At 40.9% G+C, this 22,264-nt stretch overlaps 2 protein-coding genes across 2 annotated transcripts; both read right to left on the reverse strand.

Moving 5' to 3' along the window:
• Positions 1-488: 488 nt before the first annotated feature.
• LOC119501477 (nuclear body protein SP140-like protein) lies at positions 489-12,702 on the reverse strand. Its single transcript, XM_037791859.1, has 16 exons — positions 12,320-12,702; positions 10,424-10,598; positions 10,007-10,237; positions 9,723-9,842; positions 8,282-8,415; positions 8,061-8,105; positions 7,918-7,957; positions 7,366-7,473; positions 7,103-7,225; positions 6,855-6,994; positions 4,232-4,300; positions 3,897-4,036; positions 3,062-3,185; positions 2,896-2,970; positions 1,256-1,399; positions 489-1,130 (listed from the first exon to the last, which is right to left on the reverse strand). The coding sequence occupies exons 1-16, from the start codon at positions 12,461-12,463 to the stop codon at positions 1,044-1,046; spliced, it is 1,899 nt and encodes a 632-aa protein (XP_037647787.1). The 5' UTR covers positions 12,464-12,702; the 3' UTR covers positions 489-1,043.
• Positions 12,703-13,921: 1,219 nt separating this feature from the next.
• Positions 13,922-21,813, reverse strand: LOC119501265. The gene is made up of 6 exons (XM_037791526.1): positions 21,086-21,813; positions 20,861-20,929; positions 18,862-19,154; positions 17,047-17,884; positions 14,161-14,242; positions 13,922-14,021 (listed from the first exon to the last, which is right to left on the reverse strand). Exons 1-4 carry the CDS (start codon positions 21,291-21,293, stop codon positions 17,051-17,053), a joined length of 1,404 nt encoding a protein of 467 aa, XP_037647454.1. The 5' UTR covers positions 21,294-21,813; the 3' UTR covers positions 13,922-14,021; positions 14,161-14,242; positions 17,047-17,050.
• Between the last annotated feature and the right edge of the window lie 451 nt (positions 21,814-22,264).

Consider the following 22,264-nt stretch of genomic DNA (forward strand, 5'->3'; position numbering starts at 1 on the left):
CACACACACACACACACACACACATATATATACAGTATATGTATATTCATATATATGTATATACTGTATACAAACACAAATATATATTTATACATATGTATATATATATATACACACATATATGTATATTTATATTATACAATATACACATATACACTTTACACACACACATATATACATACTGTATATAGTAAGTGAAAAAAGAAAAACATGTAAACAATAAAGCTTCAAAACAAGATTACAGTCAGTATCTAACTTTCATCATGTGATTACTCCTAAAAAAGACGACCGATTCTGTACATTTAATAGGAAATACGTTCCCATTGTTTTGTGTCTTTCTAATCATAATTAAAAGTTTAGGTTTAATTTTCCTGCTGCGTAAAAGACCCATCAGTCACAGTAGTAGTGTCAGTCTTTTTTTTTTCCATTTTGGAATATAGATTTAACCTTTAAAACGAGCCATGTCATTAAAGATGTACACAAACAAATTTGTATTTGTTTTAAATTTATTTTAAAAACAGACGTCCACAATCAACAGGTCAGAGGGATCGAGACAAAAAGATAGAGCGCAAATGAATTGTACTTTAAATACTGTGTGGTGACATGGAAATCCTGTTGGATATATTGCATGATGGAAAACTGCTTTAGACCAATACAAAGTCAAATACTGACTTTTGCAATACATACATTCATAATACATACATTTGAAACCCTCATCACACATTGTAAAAATTCTTGTATTGAGGAAAAACTATTATATAACACTGAAAAAGAAAGTTGCAAGTAGTTTGTTATACCGCACCCTCTGTGAGTAAACCAGATAACTAATAGGAAAAATCTGTTTTTTAATGCATTGTAGTATAATTATACAATATTGAAATGTGTTGTCATAATTAAAGTAAAAGTCTCTTACTTTCTCTTGATTAGCAGTTATTTCTTTTGAAATATTTTAACCAGATATGAGGTAAATGTCAAAAGGGATACTTACACATGTTTAACCTTTTCCCAGTACCTACTGAGTGTGAAAACTGAGCACTGTTTATCTATTCACTGATGTTGAACACACTCTTCATTTCTCCGTCAAATAACTCCTTCAGTCTGTTGCCGGCTGCGAGGTATTCAGCATTGTCCTGCAAAAGAACATAACAGACCATTTCACTATATTATATCCTAAAAATGAACCTTAACTGTTGATGGAAACCTCTTAGTACCACATGTCTAACGCTGCATGTCATCTAGAGGTTTGTTTTCTTACTCGGTTGTATGAAGCACAGTTGGTGAAAATAAGCTGGACGTCGGACACAAACTCTCCAATGGTCTTGTAGAGTTGCTCCTGGAGTTTGTCTGCTATGTTAACCAGCCACATCGGAGTCTTGATCACCGTGGAGTAGTTCTGCAACTGTGGGTACCGAGCAGAAATAAATGAAATACTCAACACTCTGCAATACCGCTGTCTTTTGTTTACATAGATTTCAAACTATCATAAGCAAAAACCTGAAGCTAGTGTGAGTCCTCCAGTAGCCAGATCATTAAAGGGCGGGTCCATTATTATTTTTTTGTAGTTGAGGTTTTTATATCACTCTGTAGCTTCCCAGTGGTGTTTCTTATGTATTCAAATCCAAACATTCACATTTTGGTCGAAGTATTTATGTTTTAGTTTCTTAATCTTTTTCCCGCATGACCTGACGTAGGTTTCTGCATGATGATGCTGCTACATATACAGTAGATATACATCCTTATAGTCAGTGTATTATCTACATAAGGGATAATGAACAGCAAGCTGATCATTGTTGGGAAATGTTGGAAAAAAGTGGAGGGGTTGACCCCGACTTGCGCCCTGAAGGGGTTTATTTCACAATAATGAACGGCTAGCTGTACATTATCCCGCTTATCACACGGCTACTTATGAAAGAAATCAATAATTTGACACAAAAACGGTCCTCCAGAGTCCGACATCGGAACACATCCATAGCAACGGTCTGTTATACATAGTAACGGCCTGCTATGAAGAAATAACACACCATACAACCCTGTGATTGACCAATCAGATTTGAGTATTCAACAGAGCCGTGTAATAAAGTAACATAGATAGTGCTCGGCACGTTCCCAGTCTGGAGAAGCAGACATGAGTACAGGCACAGAAGCTAAACAATGTACTGCTGTGTGGACGCCACGTTAGTTCAGATCCGAAAGTCACACGATGACACAAACAAACTGATCAATACAGCGGTAGACCAGCAACTCCCGTGTTCTGCAAGGTAAAATTACTGTTTTTGTGAATGTAGTCTGGTGGCTTTGAAGAGAGCGATGTAACAGCTTCAGTTCCCCGTTGGAAAGGGCTGTCTGATGGCGAGGTAAAGCTGTGAAAATATTCTAAATACACTTAAACGGATATTGATTTTTTTTTAGGTAGCTAAAATACGATTTTCTGCTGCTCCCGTCCACAGCTGCTTTACCTCGCTGTCAGTCAGCCCTCTTCGACGGGGAACTGACGCCGTTATATCGCTCTCTTCAAAGCCACCAGACTACATTCACAAAAAACAGTCGTTTTACCTCGCAGATTGGGGAGCACACACACAACCCCACTTCAAAAAATCAGGACGAACCCTTTCATTTATTTCCAAACTTGGCACAGCTAACGTTGACTCTGCTAGTGCTAGCGTTCACATTATTCATTACCTTATTGATTAGCTTACTGTGGAAACTTACGTCACTGCTTTTTGCTAACAGCTGAGTGGGCGTTTCCATTTGAAAAAAAAAAAAAAGAAAACGGAAAAAGAACGCTGATTGCCCTTTAAGTGTACTTTATTTGTTATAAAATAAACAATTGACACTATTTGTCAAGGTTTTGAAGACAGAAACAGGTGCATGGGAATAGCAGAGAAATAGACTTACATAGAGGCATGGGTTTGAAGCAAATATTTGTTCCTCATCAGCGCTGGACAGATACAGAAGGAGATACTGGCATTGCTGTTGGTGTAAGGAAAGAGGGATGAGTGACGGCGGTGTGACAGAGAGACAGGTGTTAGGATGTATAGACAGAGAGTCACGTTGTGCTCACCAGCATGCCAGCATGTTGGGATATTTGGCGAGACATGACCGCTTCTCTTTCCAGCTCGTCCCAGTGAAGCCACTCTCGGGAGGTTCTGAATACACAGAACGTACACATCCATATACTATCGTCCCTGCTCAAACACACACGCATACACACACACACACACACCCACACACAAAAATAAGATATAATACATATATATATAGGGTCTGGCAATTATCAATCTTGAACAAAATATCAGAAATCTTTATTTTCGTTTCACTTTAACCAAGTTAATCCCGCTGACACAGGACTAGTGTAACATGAGTGTTTAGGTCGGAATTTATTAACTTGTTTTGTCATTTAATGAGCTAAACTACCCCCTGATCAGGGCTAATATCAGGGCTTATATAATATATTATGTATATATATTATATAAGCCCAAATTTGGAGACCTCTAGCACATTCTAATGTCACTATTTATCATAATAGTTAATTTTTACATATTTGAATGAGTTTGCTTGCCTGATTGTAACCATGTAGTGAATTATTGTAAAGGAGAATTAGGTCACAGTGACCTTTGACCACCAAAATCTAATCAGTTCAAGTGATCCAAGTGGACATCTGTGCCAAATTTGAAGAAATTCGCTTCGGGCGTTCCTGAGATATTGCGTTCACAAGAATGGACCGGACGGACAGACGTACGTACGGACAACCCGAAAACATAATGCCTCTGTCGACAGCTATCGCCGGGGCGGAGGCATAAAAACAAAGAGCTAAAAGATACTAAATTGGTCATTAGAGCTCAGGGGAACTGCAGAGTCAGGTGATAAGGGTGAGTCAGGGTTTGATGAACGCTCACCCTAAAATGGTGTCTTCTACATGAGGCAGGTGACATTTCTGGTGGAAGGAGCGAGGGCAGTAATCGCACACCACCAACTCTTCTTCTTCTTCTTCTTCAATTTTACAGATGCTGCACTCGTCATCGTTTTTCTGACTCTCCTGCCAAGACGGACATGACAGCAACTCTGATTACACACAGTTCAATTACATGTTGCATCTGAGAGAAAAAGGTTCCTTGTTCATAATAATATACTGCAGCTCATAGTGAGAGACACAGGTTTTGGTCATCACATTGTTTATGCAGAACAAAGATGAATGTGGAATGAGGGAAAACTGACTGATGAACAAACTTACCAGGTCGGTAACACTTGGATTGCAATTTCTGCAGGTACACAGCAGTGAGTCGATACTCAAGATGTTCGCCTGAAATAGACAAATCAACAGCGTCTTCCTCTTTGTTTCATAGTTTAGGTCTTTTAGGCTTGACAACGAATCCTGTGGCTCTCTCATTACCTCCTCCACGGCTACATTTCAGAGCTGACACACAATTTCATGAAACTGCATCACTAACGCCATAGTTGACTTAACCTGTGTATACATATTTCTGTCTCAATCTCTTTACATTTGTTTCTAAATCAGATGCTAGTATTTCTCGGCTCTGTAAATTAAATAACCTCACATTTAGTTTTTTTTAACCAGCCTACTGGAGACGCCTACTGTAGCAGGAACTACCACAGAGGACGTTTTGAGTACTTTGCCGGGTGTTTTTATTTCTGTCTGTGGGACAGATTTTGTCACCGTTTTGTCAGCGTCGCAACCGTGCAAGATGCAGTCATGAAACTGGTGTGTAGTAGGCTTGTTGCAGTAGTGTTACACGGTGGTCGGGCACACACCGATTACATTACATACGCCACCTTCCCCACCGTTGTTTTGCTTTTTTACAGAAATAAAACCCATTTCGTTTATTTTGGCATATCAGCGCCGTGTTATCAATACACACGTAGGCAAAATTGTTGGTACCCTTCCGTTAAAGAAAGAAAAACCCACAATGGTCACTGAAATAACTTGAAACTGACAAAAGTAATAATAAATAAAAATTCACTGAAAATTAACTAATGAAAATCAGATATTGCTTTTGAATTATGGTTCAGCAGAATCATTTTAAAAAACAAACTAATGAAACTGGCCTGGACAAAAATGATGGTACCCTTAACTTAATATTTTGTTGCACAACCTTTTGAGGCAATCACTGCAATCAAGTGATTTCTGTAACTCTCAATGAGACTTCTGCACCTGTCGACAGGTATTTTGGCCCACTCCTCGTGAGCAAACTGCTCCAGCTGTCTCAGGTTTGAAGGGTGCCTTCTCCAGACTGCATGTTTCAGCTCCTTCCACAGATGTTCAATAGGATTTAGATCAGGGCTCATAGAAGGCCACTTCAGAATAGTCCAATGTTTTGTTCTTAGCCATTCTTGGGTGTTTTTAGCTGTGTTTTGGGTCATTATCCTGTTGGAAGACCCATGACCTGCAACTGAGACCAAGCTTTCTGACACTGGGCAGCACATTTCGCTCCAGAATGCCTTGATAGTCTTGAGATTTCATTGCACCCTGCACAGATTCAAGACACCCTGTGCCAGATGCAGCAAAACAGCCCCATAACATAACCGAGCCTCCTCCATGTTTCACATTAGGTACAGTGTTCTTTTCTTTGTATGCTTAATTTTTGCGTCTGTGAACATAGAGCTGATGTGACTTGCCAAAAAGCTCCAGTTTTGTCTCATCTGTCCAAAGGACATTCTCCCAGAAGCTTTGTGGCTTGTCAATATGCATTTTGGAAAATTCCAGTCTCACTTTTTTATGATTTGGTGTCCTCCTGGGTCGTCTTCCATTAAGTCCACTTTGGCTCAAACAGCGACGGATGGTGCGATCTGACACTGATGTACCTTGACCTTGGAGTTCACCTCTAATCTCTTTGGAAGTTGTTCTAGGCCCTTTGGTTACCATTCGTGTTATCCGTCTCTTCAATTTGTCATCAATGTTCCTCTTGCGGCCACGTCCAGGGAGGTTGGCTACAGTCCTGTGGACCTTAAACTTCTGAATAATATGTGCAACTGTAGTCACAGGAACATCAAGCTGCTTGGAGATGGTCTTATAGCCTTTACCTTTAACATGAAGGTCTATAATGTTCTTTCTGATCTCCCGAGACAACTCTCTCCTTAGCTTTCTGTGGTCCATGTTCAGTGTGGTACACACCATGACACCAAACAGCACAGTGACTACTTTTCACCCTTTAAATAGGCAGACTGACTGATTACAAGTTTGAAAACACCTGTGATGCTATTTACAGGACACACCTTAGTTTAATATGTCCCTATGGTCACATTATTTTACATCTTTTCTAGGGGTACCATCATTTTTGTCTAGGCCAGTTTCATTAGTTTGTTTTTTAAAATGATTCTGTTGAACCACAATTCAAAAACAATAGCTGATATTCATTAGTTAATTTTCAGTAAATTTTTATTTATTTTTACTTTTGTCAGTTTCAAGTTATTTCAGTGACCGTTGTGGGTTTTTCTTTCTTTAACGGAAGGGTACCAACAATTTTGCCTACGTGTGTAGATAGTCGGATAACGGACACTACAATCTGAAAGTGAATGCATCTTAAGGAGTCAGCTCAGAGCAGCAGGTGTCATATTTCACACACACGGGACGAGAGAGTGGACAGACCGAGAGATGGCGAAGGATTTGGTGTCGAAGCGAAAAGAAAAAGTGCCTATTTGGAAATATTTCAGATTTAAACCCAATGCTTTAAGAGAACCATAACGTTAATGAGGCAAGCGCCGCGAGGAGGACGGAGCGGTCACAGCCAGTGTGTGCAGCGGCGGCGGGTGGAAACCTGCGGCCCCGCAGCGAAAGCTGGACCGGAGAGGCCAGAAACACAGCCACCCGACGGTAAACATTAGAATAAGTGCATTACCTCTAAGAGGACACTGAGTGGTTCCCCTTCGTACTTGATGTCTTTCCTCCAGGAGGCATCTGTCGGACATGACGCCTTCTTGATGAACTCCTCCGGGCTCATCCAGCTCGTCTCAGTACGAATACTCTTCCCACGAGTGCCTGGTGACGAAAGCAAGTTCAGAGGAGACACATTTAACTGGGTTCAGTTGGTTAGTACACATGTCATTACACATATTTAGCTTTTTGTGTACAGTAAGATGTAGTTACCTGATGCAAATCGTTTCTTGTGTAAGGTCCCTGCTAAAGCTCCACATGTGACTTTGAACACCTTCCTGCCGCTGTCACTGCTGGCTTGTGGCTGCTGCTCAGGCTGTTCCTCTCCTTCTTCATCTGTAAAGGACACGTGGAAAGTATGATTAACATAACCATTGCTATGATACTGGGATATATTATATATATATATATATATATTATAGAGCATAACTGTGTTTCAACCCTGAATATCACTTTCACTTTGTAGAAACCAGCACCTGCGACAGCCGTGGAACTTTCTTTGCTGCTTGAGGAAACCTGGTCTTCCTTGTCCTGATCACAGTCCTCATCTTCATCTTCATCTTTATCTTCTTCTTCCTCAGACACTAAAAGCAGGGAGGAGGTGAGTAGCCACTTTCCCGTTGCTTATATACAGTATATCAATCATTTCTCCTCCTTTAGCAGTTAAAGCTGCAGTCAGTAACTTTGAGCAAATATGATAAGAAGTTAATTTTATAAAACTGTCACTATATCCTGACAGTAATGCACAAGACAGATAATCTGTGAAAAAATCATGTTCCTCTTCCCTCCCCTCGTGCTCCTAATAGCATTCAAATATTTCCCTGCAACCAAAGGAAAACAACCAATCACTGCTTGCGGAACTTGCAAACTCAAATCAAGCAGTCAAACTAGGCAGCGCTGATCAAATATGAATCCATATTCTGTTACTCTAATGCCTATTTCTTGCATAAAATGTTTTCAGAAACATCTTGTAGTGTACGGTTTAGCTGTAGAATGAGAAAGTTTGTGACCCGGCAGGGTCAACGAACCTGTAACTACATCACCAGAAGGGAACAGTGATTTCTTGGCCTAGCAGGAAGAAGAAGAAGAAGAAAAAAAGATCAGGATCATTAACAACAAGAAGATATTCCACAAAGTCAGAATTGATTTATTGATTTATTTTTGTTTTTACCTTTTTACACCCTCTCTTGTAATTTGCTGCTTTCAGGTGACCTTCCTGCAGTGGGATAAAAAAAATAAAAAAAAAACAGAAAATAAATCGATTTTCACAACAAACTACGTGTGAAGTGATCTGACGAGGGGCGCTAACATGGCCGATGTTAAAGAAAAGCAAGTCATGACTTCACACAGTCTTGTTTCGTGTGTATATTCCAAATTCACTTTTCAACAAACCTTTATAAGTTTTCCCAGGGAGATGCCCTGACATCGAATGCTCCACTTCCAGTTCTTGCAGCTCTTCCTTCCCGCAAACGTCTGAAATTCATTGGGAGTAAACCACTGTTTCCCGACCGCAATGCACTTCTCCCCTGAAACATTCAGAGGATGGGGATGTGTTAATGTCAACCATTAATCACCTGCTGTCACTATCTTTCCCCTGTCAGAATCAGATGTGAGAAGTTTCATTTTTCAATGTTTTTATATAAGAAATTATATTGAATAAAATCTGATTAAAGAGGACCTATTATGCTTTTTCCATTTCCTTTATTGTGTTATATAGTTTTTTGTGCATGTAAAAGGTCTGCAAAGTTACAAAGCCCAAAGGTCACGCCAAAGGGAGTTACTCTCCCCCATAGAAACACTGCCTTTTCTTCCGTAACGTGGTGATGTCACCAAGTAACACATTTGCATGATACCTGCCTGGCGCCTAGATTGGCAAGCCCTCAAACAAAGCTAGTTAGAGCGGAGCTGGAGCGGAGTCAGAAGAGTTTGGTTCGGTTGACCAATCGCAACAGAGTGGGCCAGCTGACCAATCAGATCAGACTGGGCTTTTTGGGAGGGTGGGAGTAGCTTCAGACAGAGGGTGAAAAGAGGTGCTGCAGCACAGCCGGTATGAGAAAAATAAAGAGTCTTTTGAACATTAAAGCAGGAAAACATGTTCTAGTAGAAACCCCAAATACAAGCCTGCAGCTGAAAATGAGCACAAGAGGTCCTCTTTAAATATCTCTAAGCCTGGTCCTAAACAATTTTTTAGTGTTTTGACAATGATGATAGTATTTATTTTCCATCAGATTCAGACATTGAGTCATAGACTGTGTATAAGAAGTGGACGCAGTCACCGTGACATCACCCATTGGTTTGTGGATTGCTGTTTTGAAGCCTCGAGTTCGTCATTTTGTCCGTCGCCATCTTGGTTTTTGACAACCAGAAGTGACATGAGAGGGTGGAGCTACGTACAACTGAACGCTGAATTTTTAGGCAACCAAAAAGGTTATAATTAACTTTCATGAACTGAAAACACACTGTGAAAGGGTTAAAGCTCTAAGACGAAAACACGGACAACTCCCAGACCGGACATCGCCGTGGTAGCGACCTGTCAATCACAAGGTAGCCTCGCCCTAAAGCATCCCCTGCTTTATGGTCTATTTGACTATAAATGGGACCGTAATTTACTAAATGAACATCATGCTGTATTGAAGAAGACTTGAAACTAGCGATTGAGACCATAATCTCATGTTTACAATGTTTACTGAGGTAATAAATCAAGTGAGAAGTAGGCTCATTTTCTCATAGACTTCTATACAATCTGACTTCTTTTAGCAACCAGAGGAGTCGCCCCCTGCTGGCTATTAGAAAGAATGCAAGTTTAATGCATTAGCCCACTGGTTTTACGTACCTTTAGCCAGTCTGTCTCTGTTCAGTGACCCTTCCTTTTGTCCACAGGTCACAGGGAGCTGGTGCTTAAACATGGTCCAGGTCCAAATGTCGTTCTTCTCTCCCTTCTTCAGTGGAGAGGCTGGAAAATAAAAAATAATATATATGTTGACTCATTTGTTCCAAATGAGATTTGAGACATACAGAGAAATGTAATTTAGAGAGTGCATTTTTCAGCAGTGAAACTTTCAAGTAATGTATACAGTCATGTTAAGAAAAGTAAAGCATAAGAAGGAGGTGACTTACAGAAGGATATTTTTTTGGACTTTTTCCTTGGAGACGAGCGAGATGATGGACCGGCCTGCTCTTCCTCATCATCGCACACGCTCTTTTCACTCCTCAGTTTCATCTTCTTTTTCACTGAGCTTGCTTGATTCTCCTCCCCCTCCTCGTCATCTGAAAGATCCTTCCTTTTCCCCTCGTCCGTCTCTTCCGTTTCCACCGTCTCGGGCTCTTGTGTCTCAAAATGGAAAGACCCTGCCATGGTTACAGTAAATATCAAGTACACACATCATGGACAAATGGCAGTGAAAGAATGATGAGAGAAGTCTTAGGCTGTGTTCAAACTTACATACTAACATACTATTATATAAAATACATTATTCACAAGCAAAGAGAACATAAACAGAGTAAGCAGAATCACAATCATTAGAAAAGGCTGACCGTCCATGAGACTGTTGCGCAGCTCTCGCAGGGTTGGGTACTGGTGCAGGATGGGCTCCCTGAAGACGCACCTCCAGAAATCTTTGATGCTCTTTGATCGTTCTTTCTCCAACCAGTCCAGAATCCCATAAAGACCGTTCTTAATGTTGTCTTTACTCTTCATACGACTCACCTTCTGCACATACACAAAAGTATGAAAAAAATGAGGGCTTAATGATTCTACAGTAGCCTAACTTATACACGTTTTTCATGAATACTCAGATCTTTTAGTTAAAGTAGCAATAACATAGCGTAAAAATACTCTAAAGTATTAGCATCAAAATATACTTAAAGTACTAAAAGTAAAAGTAGTCATTATGCAGATTGGCTCATTGCAGAATGATGTGTATTATATTATTGGACTATAATTATTGATGCATTAATGCGCTCATCACTTTAATGTTTGAGCCGGTAAAGGTGGAGCTAATTGTAAGTACTTTATATATTAATGGGTTGCTTAATCCATAATAATATATTTTCATTTATTTGTTGATTTATATTTTGTATTGAGAATCAAAATCTGCAAAGTAAGTAGTAACCAAAGCTTTTAAATAAATGTATTGGAGTAAAAAGTACAATATTTGCCTCTGAGATGTAGTGGAGTAGAAGTATAAAGTAACACAAAATGGTAATACTCAAATAAAGAATAAGTACCTCAAACGTGTACGCAAGTACAGTACTTGAGTAAATGTGCTTAGCTACTTTCCACCACTGCCCGGCCACCCCCAGACTCAATTTGCATTATAAAGCCAGACGTGTTTTGTCCCATCGTTAGTCTCCTCACCATTTGGTTATCACTAACAACAGATTGTTTAAAAGTCCCCTGATTTTCATCCCATAAATCATTGACGCTACTGCCTACTGACATGGTTAATTTATGCAAAACATTGTTTTAAATAAATAAATACAGTACATAAAAAATAAATATAAAATAAATGCAAAAATAAATACATACATTTAAATATTAATAAAAATAAATACGTAAAGAAGGGAAAATTGAACAGAAGAGTAAATAAATAAGGGAATTAAAACAAAGATAAATATAATAATTTCAAAAATATCAATTTATATCACATTTTATCAATTAATTAATGGCTACATTTATTTTATACATTATTTTTGCGATAATTAATGACGGATTTATTTATTTATTGAGTCATTTATTTATTTATTTTTGGCAGGCCTTAGTTCAGACTAGTGGAAAGAAAACATCTAAAACACAAATTTAGGTGCTTATTTTCTAAAATGTTTCTCTTTATGTCTGTAGATTTCCCCTAAATTTACCAAAAGTTAACATTAGTTAATGCCTCATTTGCATATTTAAACATAACATTTAAAAAAAAAAACTTCCGATACAAAAAATAACTGACTTAACGTAAGTCAATGTACTTAATATAATGTAACGGGGGAAAGTTTCATGGTGAGATCTGTTATATTAGTTAAAGCTCACTTTGGGTGTCTCCCTTAAAATGCATTTTTTCAAATACCTGAATTTTGCCCTGGGCCCCCCTTGCAGGCTCAGTTGTTGGACCTTGAAAAGCCTGCATACGGCCCTGTGCAAGAAGGTTTACTTCTGAAAAAATGGGGCTGACAGGAAGTGTCTGTTATAAAGTGAAGAGAGCTGTATCCTGCCCTCGGTTCTGAGTCAAAAACTACACTTCAATGTTTCATTCCCAGTCCTCCTCCTCCTCCTACTACTACTACACTACTAGGACATGTGTCGCTTCCTATTCCCGCGCTCTCCTGTCCGGCGCCTTCTTCATCCAGACGGGACCGTGTAAGAGGAGGAGGAGAGAGTGAGTGAGGAGGGTGAGGAGGTTATAGCATAATAACAGATGCATAGTAACGGTTCCTCACCTTGTAGTGGTCCTCTGGGACCAGGTCGTGGTCCCGCAGCTGGTTGAGGAACGTGTGCGGGTTCTCCATTAAGGACATCTCGGTTTTATGACGGTGGAAGAACCGCAGCAGTTCGTCCTTCTCCAGCCAGTCCATCGGGTCCATCGGTGGTGGGCGACTTCAACCCAGAGAGTCTCTGCACAAAAACACACCCAGAGAGAGACCACGACTTGCTCCAGATGCCTACAGATGTTATATGAGAGGCTCCCTCTCTCTCATGCAGTGATTCCCTTTGCACTGAACTGTCCTGCTGCTCGACAGGATTTGAACACACAAACTAATAATGAGTTCAAAGTTCACTGCAGTGTGTCAGAAATCACTGTCAGCAGCAGATTTAAAACTAAGCGGAAGGAAGTGTTTCCATGTCCAGTAGAAGTTTCTCTCGTGGCTCTACCTACTAATGCTTTATCAGTTCCTCTTCTCAGCAGCAGTGGGCTCTTCCTGGCCTCCTGACCGGTCCCTCCTCCTCCATCTAGTGACGTTTAGAAAGTAAAAGTGAAAATTTCTGTTGGCAAAGTTGCAGTTCTGGTCAGTGGCTGCAGGGGGCATCATCATCCACCACAGAGAGAGATCCTCTTTTATTAGCATGTTTTTGTCTTATTATTTACATAAACAAACATATATTTATACTATACTTATATAAAGATTTTTTAATAGTCCTGTATCACAGCTGTTACCCTGCACTCTACTCATTTTTAACAGTCTCTTCTGCACTATATTCACTTTAAAAAAAAAAAAAAAAAGTTAGACTACTAACCTTTTTACTGCTTTTTTACTAACATGTTTTGCACTATGGAACTGTGATGCTGGAAACTTGAATTTCCCTCGGGATCAATAAAGTTACTATCTATCTATCTATCTATCTATCTATCTATCTATCTATATAGTGCTCAGCAGAACAGGAGATAGTCACACTAAGTCATTCAGTTTTTTATACTACTTCAGTTCTATACTCACTTTCATCCTGCATACAGTATGTATCCTAAATCAGTGGCTCCCAACCTGGGGGTCAGCGCCTAATAAATTCTGAGGGCCCCCAGAGGATTAAAGGTTAATTTCAATTTCAATTTTTTTTTTTTTGCCTTTTTCTTATTAAATATGGCAAGCAAAATACTTCTGCAAAAATCTTCGAAATGCAATGATATGCAGGGGGGAATATATATATATATATCTTTATTTGAACTGTTATCATTCTTTGGCTACCTTTTCACAAGCTTTGACCTTGAAGGCACTCTATAAGATATCCAGAGCATAGCAGCAAACAACTATTGTCTATGTAGAGATATAGAGGAGTAATGTCTACCTGAGCAGAAAATGAAGTCACTCTCCCTCTGTATGTGTTGAAATCAGAGCATCCCTGCCTCTCTGCACTGCGCTCATACGGCGGATACAGATGATAACGCTGTCCTGAAAGACGGCGCCGTTGCGGAAGCGTAACCCTCCATTTTACCCTCTCTGGGTCCTTTAAATGTATATGTCAACATCTTCTGAATTAAATGTATTCTGTACTACATCTTGCAACTTTATCCACTACTTTCTGACTACTTATTCACCCATCATCTTGGTCACTCATTGAAACAGACAGGTTTTTGTTTTGTTTTACCTGCAACATTGTTGTAAAGGAGCTAGAATAGATGGCTCATCCCGAGAGTGACGCCCAAACCTGGAAAACATTATCAACAACATTTCAGTCAGGAGAAAGTATAAATATAATGTTACTTTACTTATTTGGCTGTCAGATATACAGTAAGTTATACTATAGCCTGTGTTTGTTGTTGTCATCAGATGTTCATGGTACTCACGCCCGTCCGTTATCCAGATGCAGCAGAAAAGTCTTGTTGCCAAACTTCTCAAACGTCTTGTAGTGATGTCTATCCATGTTGCCTTCAAATGAAAAACATTAACGTTAATTTAAATTATGTCAGAGACATTTTGTAGACACATAAAGTTAATAATGGCATATATTGATAGAAATTCACGATAACATCCTGAGTGCATTAACATGGGAGATAATACTCTTGTTTACTAATTTATTTACCCATTTTGAATGTTTTTTACTACCTCCTTCCCTTTGCTTTAGTGTGTTATAGAGTTTTTTGTGCATGTACGAACAAAGTCTGCAAAGTTATAGAGCACAAAGTCCACGGCAAATTGAGTAACTCTCCCCCACAGAAACGCTGCTCCTGAACTGCCTGAAACGTCTTGATTGAAGTCCCGCCTTTTCTTCTATAACGTGGTGATGTCATCAAGTAACACATTTGCATAATACCTGCCTAAGGGCTACTTTGGCACGCCCTCAAACAAAGGTAGTTAGAGCGGAGCTGGAGCAGAGTCCGAAGAGTTTAGTTTCGGTTGACAAACCACAACAGAGTGGGCCAGCTGACCAATCAGAGCAGACTGAGCTTTTCAGGTGCTCAAACAGAGCCTTTCAGACAAAGGGTGAAAAAGTAAAGTGTTTTTAGAAACCCAAAATACAAGTAGGCCTATGCCCCTGAAAATGAGCATAATAGGTCCTCTTTAAAGGAGGACAAAGAGGTAAGTAACCCCCACTACACTGCCTGTAAGCCCCCGTATGTTGCAAACCAACTGACTCCCGGGTCAAGTTTAAACTGTAGAGACTGACCCATGAGGAAGTCCAGTACAGCCATGTCTATGAGGTCCACCAGTCTGGTGCCGTGGTCGTAAGGAGGTGTCTGTTTCACTGTGTCGCAGTAGGCCAGCTCCTTCTCCCACCTGGGAACAACAATACAAATTAAAGCAGAAGAAAATAGATACTGTTTGAATGTAAGGATGTTTTTTTTTGTCCATTTTGTTACTGTTAAACAGGATTTTTGCCTTTTTTTTATCTACTTAGCCTTGGTGGCTAATGCTAACTATCCACACTTTCTCTCAATGGAATTAATTTAACCTTTCTGACTTAAGTTAATCTGAGACTTTTTGATGTAGGTTGATTGAGTTTATTAGGGTGAAGATACTGAGTATCTATTGAGGCAATATACAGCATGCTTCAGTGTCTTTTGGTCCGACTGACAATGAGGTGCTAATTCAAATAAGCTCAGGTTGGTTACAGAGCCGCAGCCTGATATAAGGAAAAAGATGATCAAAATAAGACAAAATACCTATAAATGCCACAATAACAGCATCATTTGTTGCCAAATCAATCAAATCAAATCCTGCACATCAGTTTGAGCACCTCGGACAGTTCCTGCAGCCCTGCCTGCCTGTCTGGGGGGGGGGGGGTCCCAGGATCAGGACCTCGGAGAGAGAATATGACAAACTTTGTGCATAACGTTCTTAAAATAATCCACTTGAGCTGAGCAGGAAAGCAGGATGATGATCTCATACCGGCTGTGCTGCAGCACCTCTTTTCACCCTCTGTCTGAAACACTCTGTTTGACTTCCTGCCCCGCCACTGGAAAAGCTCAGTCTGCTCTGATTGGTCAGCTGGCCCACTCTGTTGTGATTGGTCAACCGAACCAAACTCTTCGGACTCTGCTCCAGCTCCGCTCTAACTAGCTTTGTTTGAGGGCGTGCTAGTGCTAAACTAGGCGCTAGGCAGGTATTATGCAAATGTGTTACTTGGTGACATCACCACGTTACAGAGGAAAAAGCGGGACTTCAAGAAAGAGGTTTTAGGCAGTTCAGGAGCAGTGTTTCTGTGGGGGAGAGTAACTCCCTTTGGCGTGGACTTTGGGCTTTGTAACTTTAGAGACATTTTACATGCACTAAAAACTATACAACACACTAAAGGAAAGGGGGGGGGAAAGCATAAAAGCATAATAGGTCCTCTTTAAACCAACACCCACATGGCTATATGTTCATTGGCTGTCCATACTGGCCATACTTTCTAATGTGGGGGACGTTTTGTGCAAATAGAGTGCATTATAGAGCTCAGCTGAAACTAATATCGGAAAGACATTTTTTACTAACTGTACTAAACTGTAAGTTCGTAAGATACCTGCTAGATTTTTCAAAAACTGTCCCAAATCACTTACATTGGAATTACATTAGGAAGGGACCTCTTGTTGACCAGTGTGGACAGGAGGAATTTTTACATAGACCAAATTTTTTTTCAATGTGTCATAAGGGCGCGTCAGTATTGACAGTAAAGATAAGACTTGAAAAAATGTGAACCCATTCTTATTACTATCGCTCAGACAAAATCTTATCGACTGAAAGTTCATGTTTTTATTGGATGTTAGTGCAGCAAACTGAAATGCATTAAATGTAAAGCATGTTACAATAGCACCCCATTTCACTATATGCTTCATGTAGAAAAGTGAGCAGCTCATGTGATTTATAAAAAGTTATTACACGGCTTTGTTGAATACTCGCTTCTGATTGGTCAATCACAGCGTTCTACAGTTATTTCTGTATAACAGACCGTTGCTATGTACTGTATAACAGACCGTTGCTATGGGTTGCTATAATTTTGTGTCAAATTATTGATTTCTTAAGTAAGTAGCCGTGTAATAAGCAGGATAATGTACAGCTAGCCAGTCATTGTTGTGAAATAAACCCAGACAGCGGAGGGTTTTATTTCACAACAATGACTGGCTCGCTGTACATTATCTCTTACTTATTCACAGTAAGATCAGGAGAGTAAAACCCTTTTCAGTAGCATGATGGAACTCGGGCGCGGTCGCTACACAACAGGAGTATTAAGAAGTTTCCAGGCTTTTCCCCACTTTTTCACTTCCGATCAGCCAGTCTCTGCAGGAGGGCGATGACGGTGTCCTGTTTGGAGGAGAGCAGCTCAAGGGCCGTGGCTACCCTGCCGAGGGACTCCGCCATCCGTACCTCCCTCCTCTCGCGCCTCTTCTCTCGGGCTTCCACCCTGCGGCGAGCCACCCGGTCCAGGTAGGCCTGCTCCTCCTGTCGCTTCAGAAACTCCTGGAACAAAGCGACACTGGTTCGCTCCTCGCTCCCTTTCTGATTCTGTCCTTCGGTTGTTGCAGATAACGAAGTGGGGATAGATGACGCGAGAGAGGGGGAAGCAGGGGGAAAAGAGGAGGAGAGGCCGAGGAGGTTCTGGTTGTTACTGAGGCGAAAGGGTATGACGCCTGATGAGAACGACGGAGCTTTATGGCCTACGTAGTGCGATGCGTTGAGGTCTGCGTTGCTAGTCGAGCCGAGGGAAGGGGAAGTTGTCTCTGTGAAACAAGGTGAAGAGATAAAAGACGGAGATGGCCCCATGGTGACTGGATGAATACTGGTCGCAACAATGTCACTGTTGAGGACGATCAGGGGCTTGAGCTCTGGAGTGTTTGTCGGGCTAACGGTGGCTGTAGCCACTGAGGTAATGGTAGCAGCGCTACCGATGGCTCCTTGACCCGCCGAGTCCACGCCACCCGTCGAAGCAAAGTCCCCATTAGGGCGGATGAGGGTGGCGGGCGGCGGAACCTGTGGTTTCGCAGCGATCTTTGCCAAAGGACCAGGCAGCGTGGAACCGGCGTTGCAGCCTTTGTTTCTTTTGTTGTTGACGATCTGAGTGCCAACGGTGTCACAGAGCGTGGCGTCCATCAGCTAGAGTGAGGGAAGACATACAAAGAGACGGAGAGAGGAAATCATGGATGAATTAGAAGAAATGGATGCCGGACCCCAAGATTGTGCCTATACAATCTAATGAGAATTGCTTGTCTGGTGCAGTTTTACTAGTTTCAGGATTTACTATGCGGCCCATATGGGCAGTAGAGTTTACGCTCGGCCCGTAGACTTTACATTGTGGTGACGTCACATATTTTTAAATCGCTTTCTCGGCTCGAAGAAAAGATTTACAAATATAAAACCACCATGGATAAAAAATTCCTAATAGGAAGAGCTATAAGTAAGGTGTCCTGTCAACAGTTTTACAGACGTCTCTTTTACAATGGTGCTCTACTGGTCTCTAGCACTTTTGGTGCCCTAGGTGAAATTCAGATTTGTATTTTCATAAATAACAATTTGTCCCCTGATATTGTTGGCTTAAAGTCAGTTTCACTACAATTTACACTTTTATTAACAAATAAAGGCAGCCGGGCGGATGAAAAAGTGTGAGAAAGAGAGTTACAGGGGTGAAAATGCTTTTTGGGCCTGCAGGGGATTTTCTGCTGCAATACCACAAGTGGCCACTGGAAAGAAATTGGAAGCAAGGCTGAGCAGTGGCACCGTGTCCAGGTCTAAATACACATCTATAGAGGAGCTAAACAACCCAAGTTAATTGTGGCACCAAGATCAGGTGATCATCAGTTGATCTCTCAGCACCATGAACACACCTTCGGCTCTATGCTACTGTCAGCAATGTAACCCTGACTCTGACTACAGCAGTATACACTGCGTCAACATGTGGGGAAACCGAGGTATGATTGCACAATCAATTACGCACAATTACGTTTGTCTTTCATGTGAAATATGCAAAGCTCAGAGACATATCAACATGTTTCTAGAGCTGTAAAACACAGTCTGTATACAGGCAGACCAAGCATCCCTGTGTGGAAATAGAATGCTAGAAGGAAACTACATACATCGAAGAACTCCCAGGACGTTTTAGCGTGGCCCGTCTCCCGGCTGCGGTCTTTAACCCTCTTGTACGTGACAATGAGGTTGTTCCACTTGCGGCGGATCTTTTCAACAGGCAGCACGTGCCCCTTGGAGGCCATCTCCTCCTGGACGCTCTGGAAGAGCTGCGAGCGTTCCCGGGTCTCGTACAGGCCCCAGCGGCGGCCGACTGCCTCGATCAGAAACAACACGGCTTTGGAGGAGAAGTCGGAGCCGGAGGAAAGCGTCTTATCTGAGGGAGCAGGCGGCATCACTGAAGCTGGGGGAGAGGAGAGGACACAGGTGACTGCGGAAGCTGGGGGAGAGGAGAGGACACGGGTGACTGCGGTGACCTGTGGGCTCGCTTAATATGTAAAAGTGTATGGAGGAGATATATTGACATATATTCAAATGCCCCAAAAATGTATTTTCTCAACCAGCTTCTTACTAAAACACACATTATTTTCTGCCAAAGTCAGAACAGTTTTCATTGTTTCACATGAGAGATTTTCTGTTTTCTCTGTTCTCTTCTCACTGGTTTGACGTGGGCGGGGCTTAGTTGGATAAGGTGATGTCACATACTCCCGTGCTCCAATCAGAACAGCTGCGGACAGTTATTGGGTTGTCGGGAGTTGTTTTTAAGCATTAAAGGGTCACTTTTTATCCAGGTTGTTCAACCTGGACCCTATTTTCCCATGTTTTTGTGTCTAAGGGACTAATAGCGACAGCAATTTCTGAAATTGGTCCAGTATTGAGGGAGAACGCTGTAACCGTCAACCGTGAAATGAGCTGCTGGGGCAAGTGATCAGCATCAATGTAACATTACGTTCACTAAAAGTGCTTGTTTTTGCCACTGACAGGCTCAGATTGTTATTATAAGTGTCTGACAACATTATGAAAAGAACCCTACAGAGAAATAAAACCTTTTTTTTTTACCTTTCGCTTGATCCGGTCTGTTTGTTATTGTGTCCAACCCCCGCTCAAGGAGAAGTCGAGTTGTGAAATCTGACTATCCATATACTCTGGCTCAAATAAATACGGGCGGCCATCGAATTCAAAGACCTCATCCACGTTGTCAAAATCATCTAAATATTCAGCCATGACATTGACAATCTTTTAGATAACACTAAGCTACGCTTTCTGTACTCCAAAACAACAAACTCTGCCCGGCCGGCGCTCACGTTTCCACCATGGATGTGTTCCTCTATTCCACTGTTGTCTTTCTGTAACAAGTCACCTCACCAGATTTCATAACAAGACTTCTCCTTGAGCGAGACTCTTATTATAATGTCAGACACTTATAATAACAATCAGAGTCTGTCATGGCAAAAACAAGCAGTTTTAGTGGACGTAAATGACGGTGCCAGCTTGCCCCAATAGCAACACATTGCGGCCCGTTTAGCAGCTGCCGTCTACAGCGCTCTCCCTCAATACTGGAGTATTTTCAGAAATTGTTGTTCCTATTAGTGAGTTAGACAGAAAAACGTGGGAAAATAGGGTCCAGGTTGAAATAATACCGAAGTGACCCTTTAAAATATGAATAAATAATACCCAACGATGATTTTTAGGGGCTTTATTTCTATAAACTAAATTGTATTTGGAGCTCCAATACATGACATTTTTGGGATCTGAAAATTATCCTTTAAAGGGACATTGTGTATAATTTGGCAAAATCTAGAAAACGGTACCATGGTTTTGCACTCTGCGGCTCACGTTACCGCAGTTTCAAAAGCGTGTCGGAGAACTACGGTGGCCTTCAGGTAACGTAAAAACTCTAAAGGCTCTCTCTAGAGAGTGTTATTTTCCTATAAAAGGTTTTTGGAAAAGTTGAAAACCTTTTGGTTGACTAATAGTTATGAGAATTCATCATTTCTTACACAGAAAGCTCTTGTGCAGGTGTGTGCATATACTCTATAATGTGTTTTTATTTTATTCTGATGACACAGACAACAATCACAATAGTAAAAGTCTCATTGATCCTCTCACCTGGAGCTATCTTCAGGTAGGTTTTCCCATCTCCAGATGTGGTGAAGAAGCGGTCTGTGCTCACAGGATCTAAAGGCACAGGACAGACAAAAGGCACATTAATGTCAAAACATTTAAAAAGATGTTATACATGCTGATCTGAATTAATTTAGATGGAAATTAACAGCTAAACATATTAAATTCTTCATTTGATGTCCTTTAAAACCAGCTGATGTGTGCACTCACACAGCAGTACAGGAGTAGTTGTGTTATCAGCCAGCTCCTCTGCAGTCTGATCCACTCCTCCTCCTCCTCCTCTGCATGCGGTATCTCCGCAGGGCGCAGGCGGCTCTCGGCTGCCCACAACCAGCGCAGATGGATTCTCATCGACCGCTTCAGTTTTCACATGCAGAGTCGAGACGTCGCTGCAGTCTCCGTGCAGATCTCCCTCCATGGCTGACACACACACACACACGCAAACACAAAGCAGCAGACAGACAGCCTGTTTGTCTGCGCAGGCGTTGGATCGGGAGAAAGTTTGGAGCTGGCGGATCTCAGTCGGTGATGAGTTCAGGTTCAGCCTCGGTGTGTGCTGCTAACGTCATGACTCCCGCACGTCGGCTTAGTAATTGTGTCCTTGATGGACAAACCGCCATCCGCCTGTATTTTTCCTCATGAAGGATACAGAGAAATGGCTGCGCTGTCCAGCTCAGCCGACGGATGCGCAGCGCGGCTGCGCAGCTCCCAGCACAGATTTGCTGCTGGCATCTCTGGCAGTGACGTCAGCTGAGCGCACGTCAAGTACATGTAAACAATAAAGTACAAATAGATAGACAAGGAAAATAACAAAAAAAAACAATAACAACAAAGAAGGCAAAACAAAAATAATTGCATTTTCATTTCATAATGCCAGAGTTTGTGTTATGTAAGTTTTATTATATTAATCTAATATTAGATGAGATGGTGGTTTATTGTTTGAATTTATAAATACAAATGCAGGACAGCTGGTTTGGTTCCTGACCAGTTTTTCTCATGAATATGGAATTTTTTTCAAAAATAATGAATAGTCTATGATATACAGCATATTATTTTTCAACCTTATCTTGACTAAAATACATCATTGAACATATTTATTTCAACATTCATCTTAGGTTTATTTTTTTTTTTAAATTTATAAGAAAATTGGCTACATCAATCAAGAACACACACACACACACACACACATATATATACAGTATATGTATATTCATATATATGTATATACTGTATACAAACACAAATATATATTTATACATATGTATATATATATATACACACATATATGTATATTTATATTATACAGTATACACATATACACTTTACACACACATATATACATACTGTATATAGTAAGTGAAAAAAGAAAAACATGTAAACAATAAAGCT

Source organism: Sebastes umbrosus, chromosome 14 (assembly GCF_015220745.1).
Source record: "Sebastes umbrosus isolate fSebUmb1 chromosome 14, fSebUmb1.pri, whole genome shotgun sequence".
NCBI lineage: Eukaryota > Metazoa > Chordata > Actinopteri > Perciformes > Sebastidae > Sebastes > Sebastes umbrosus.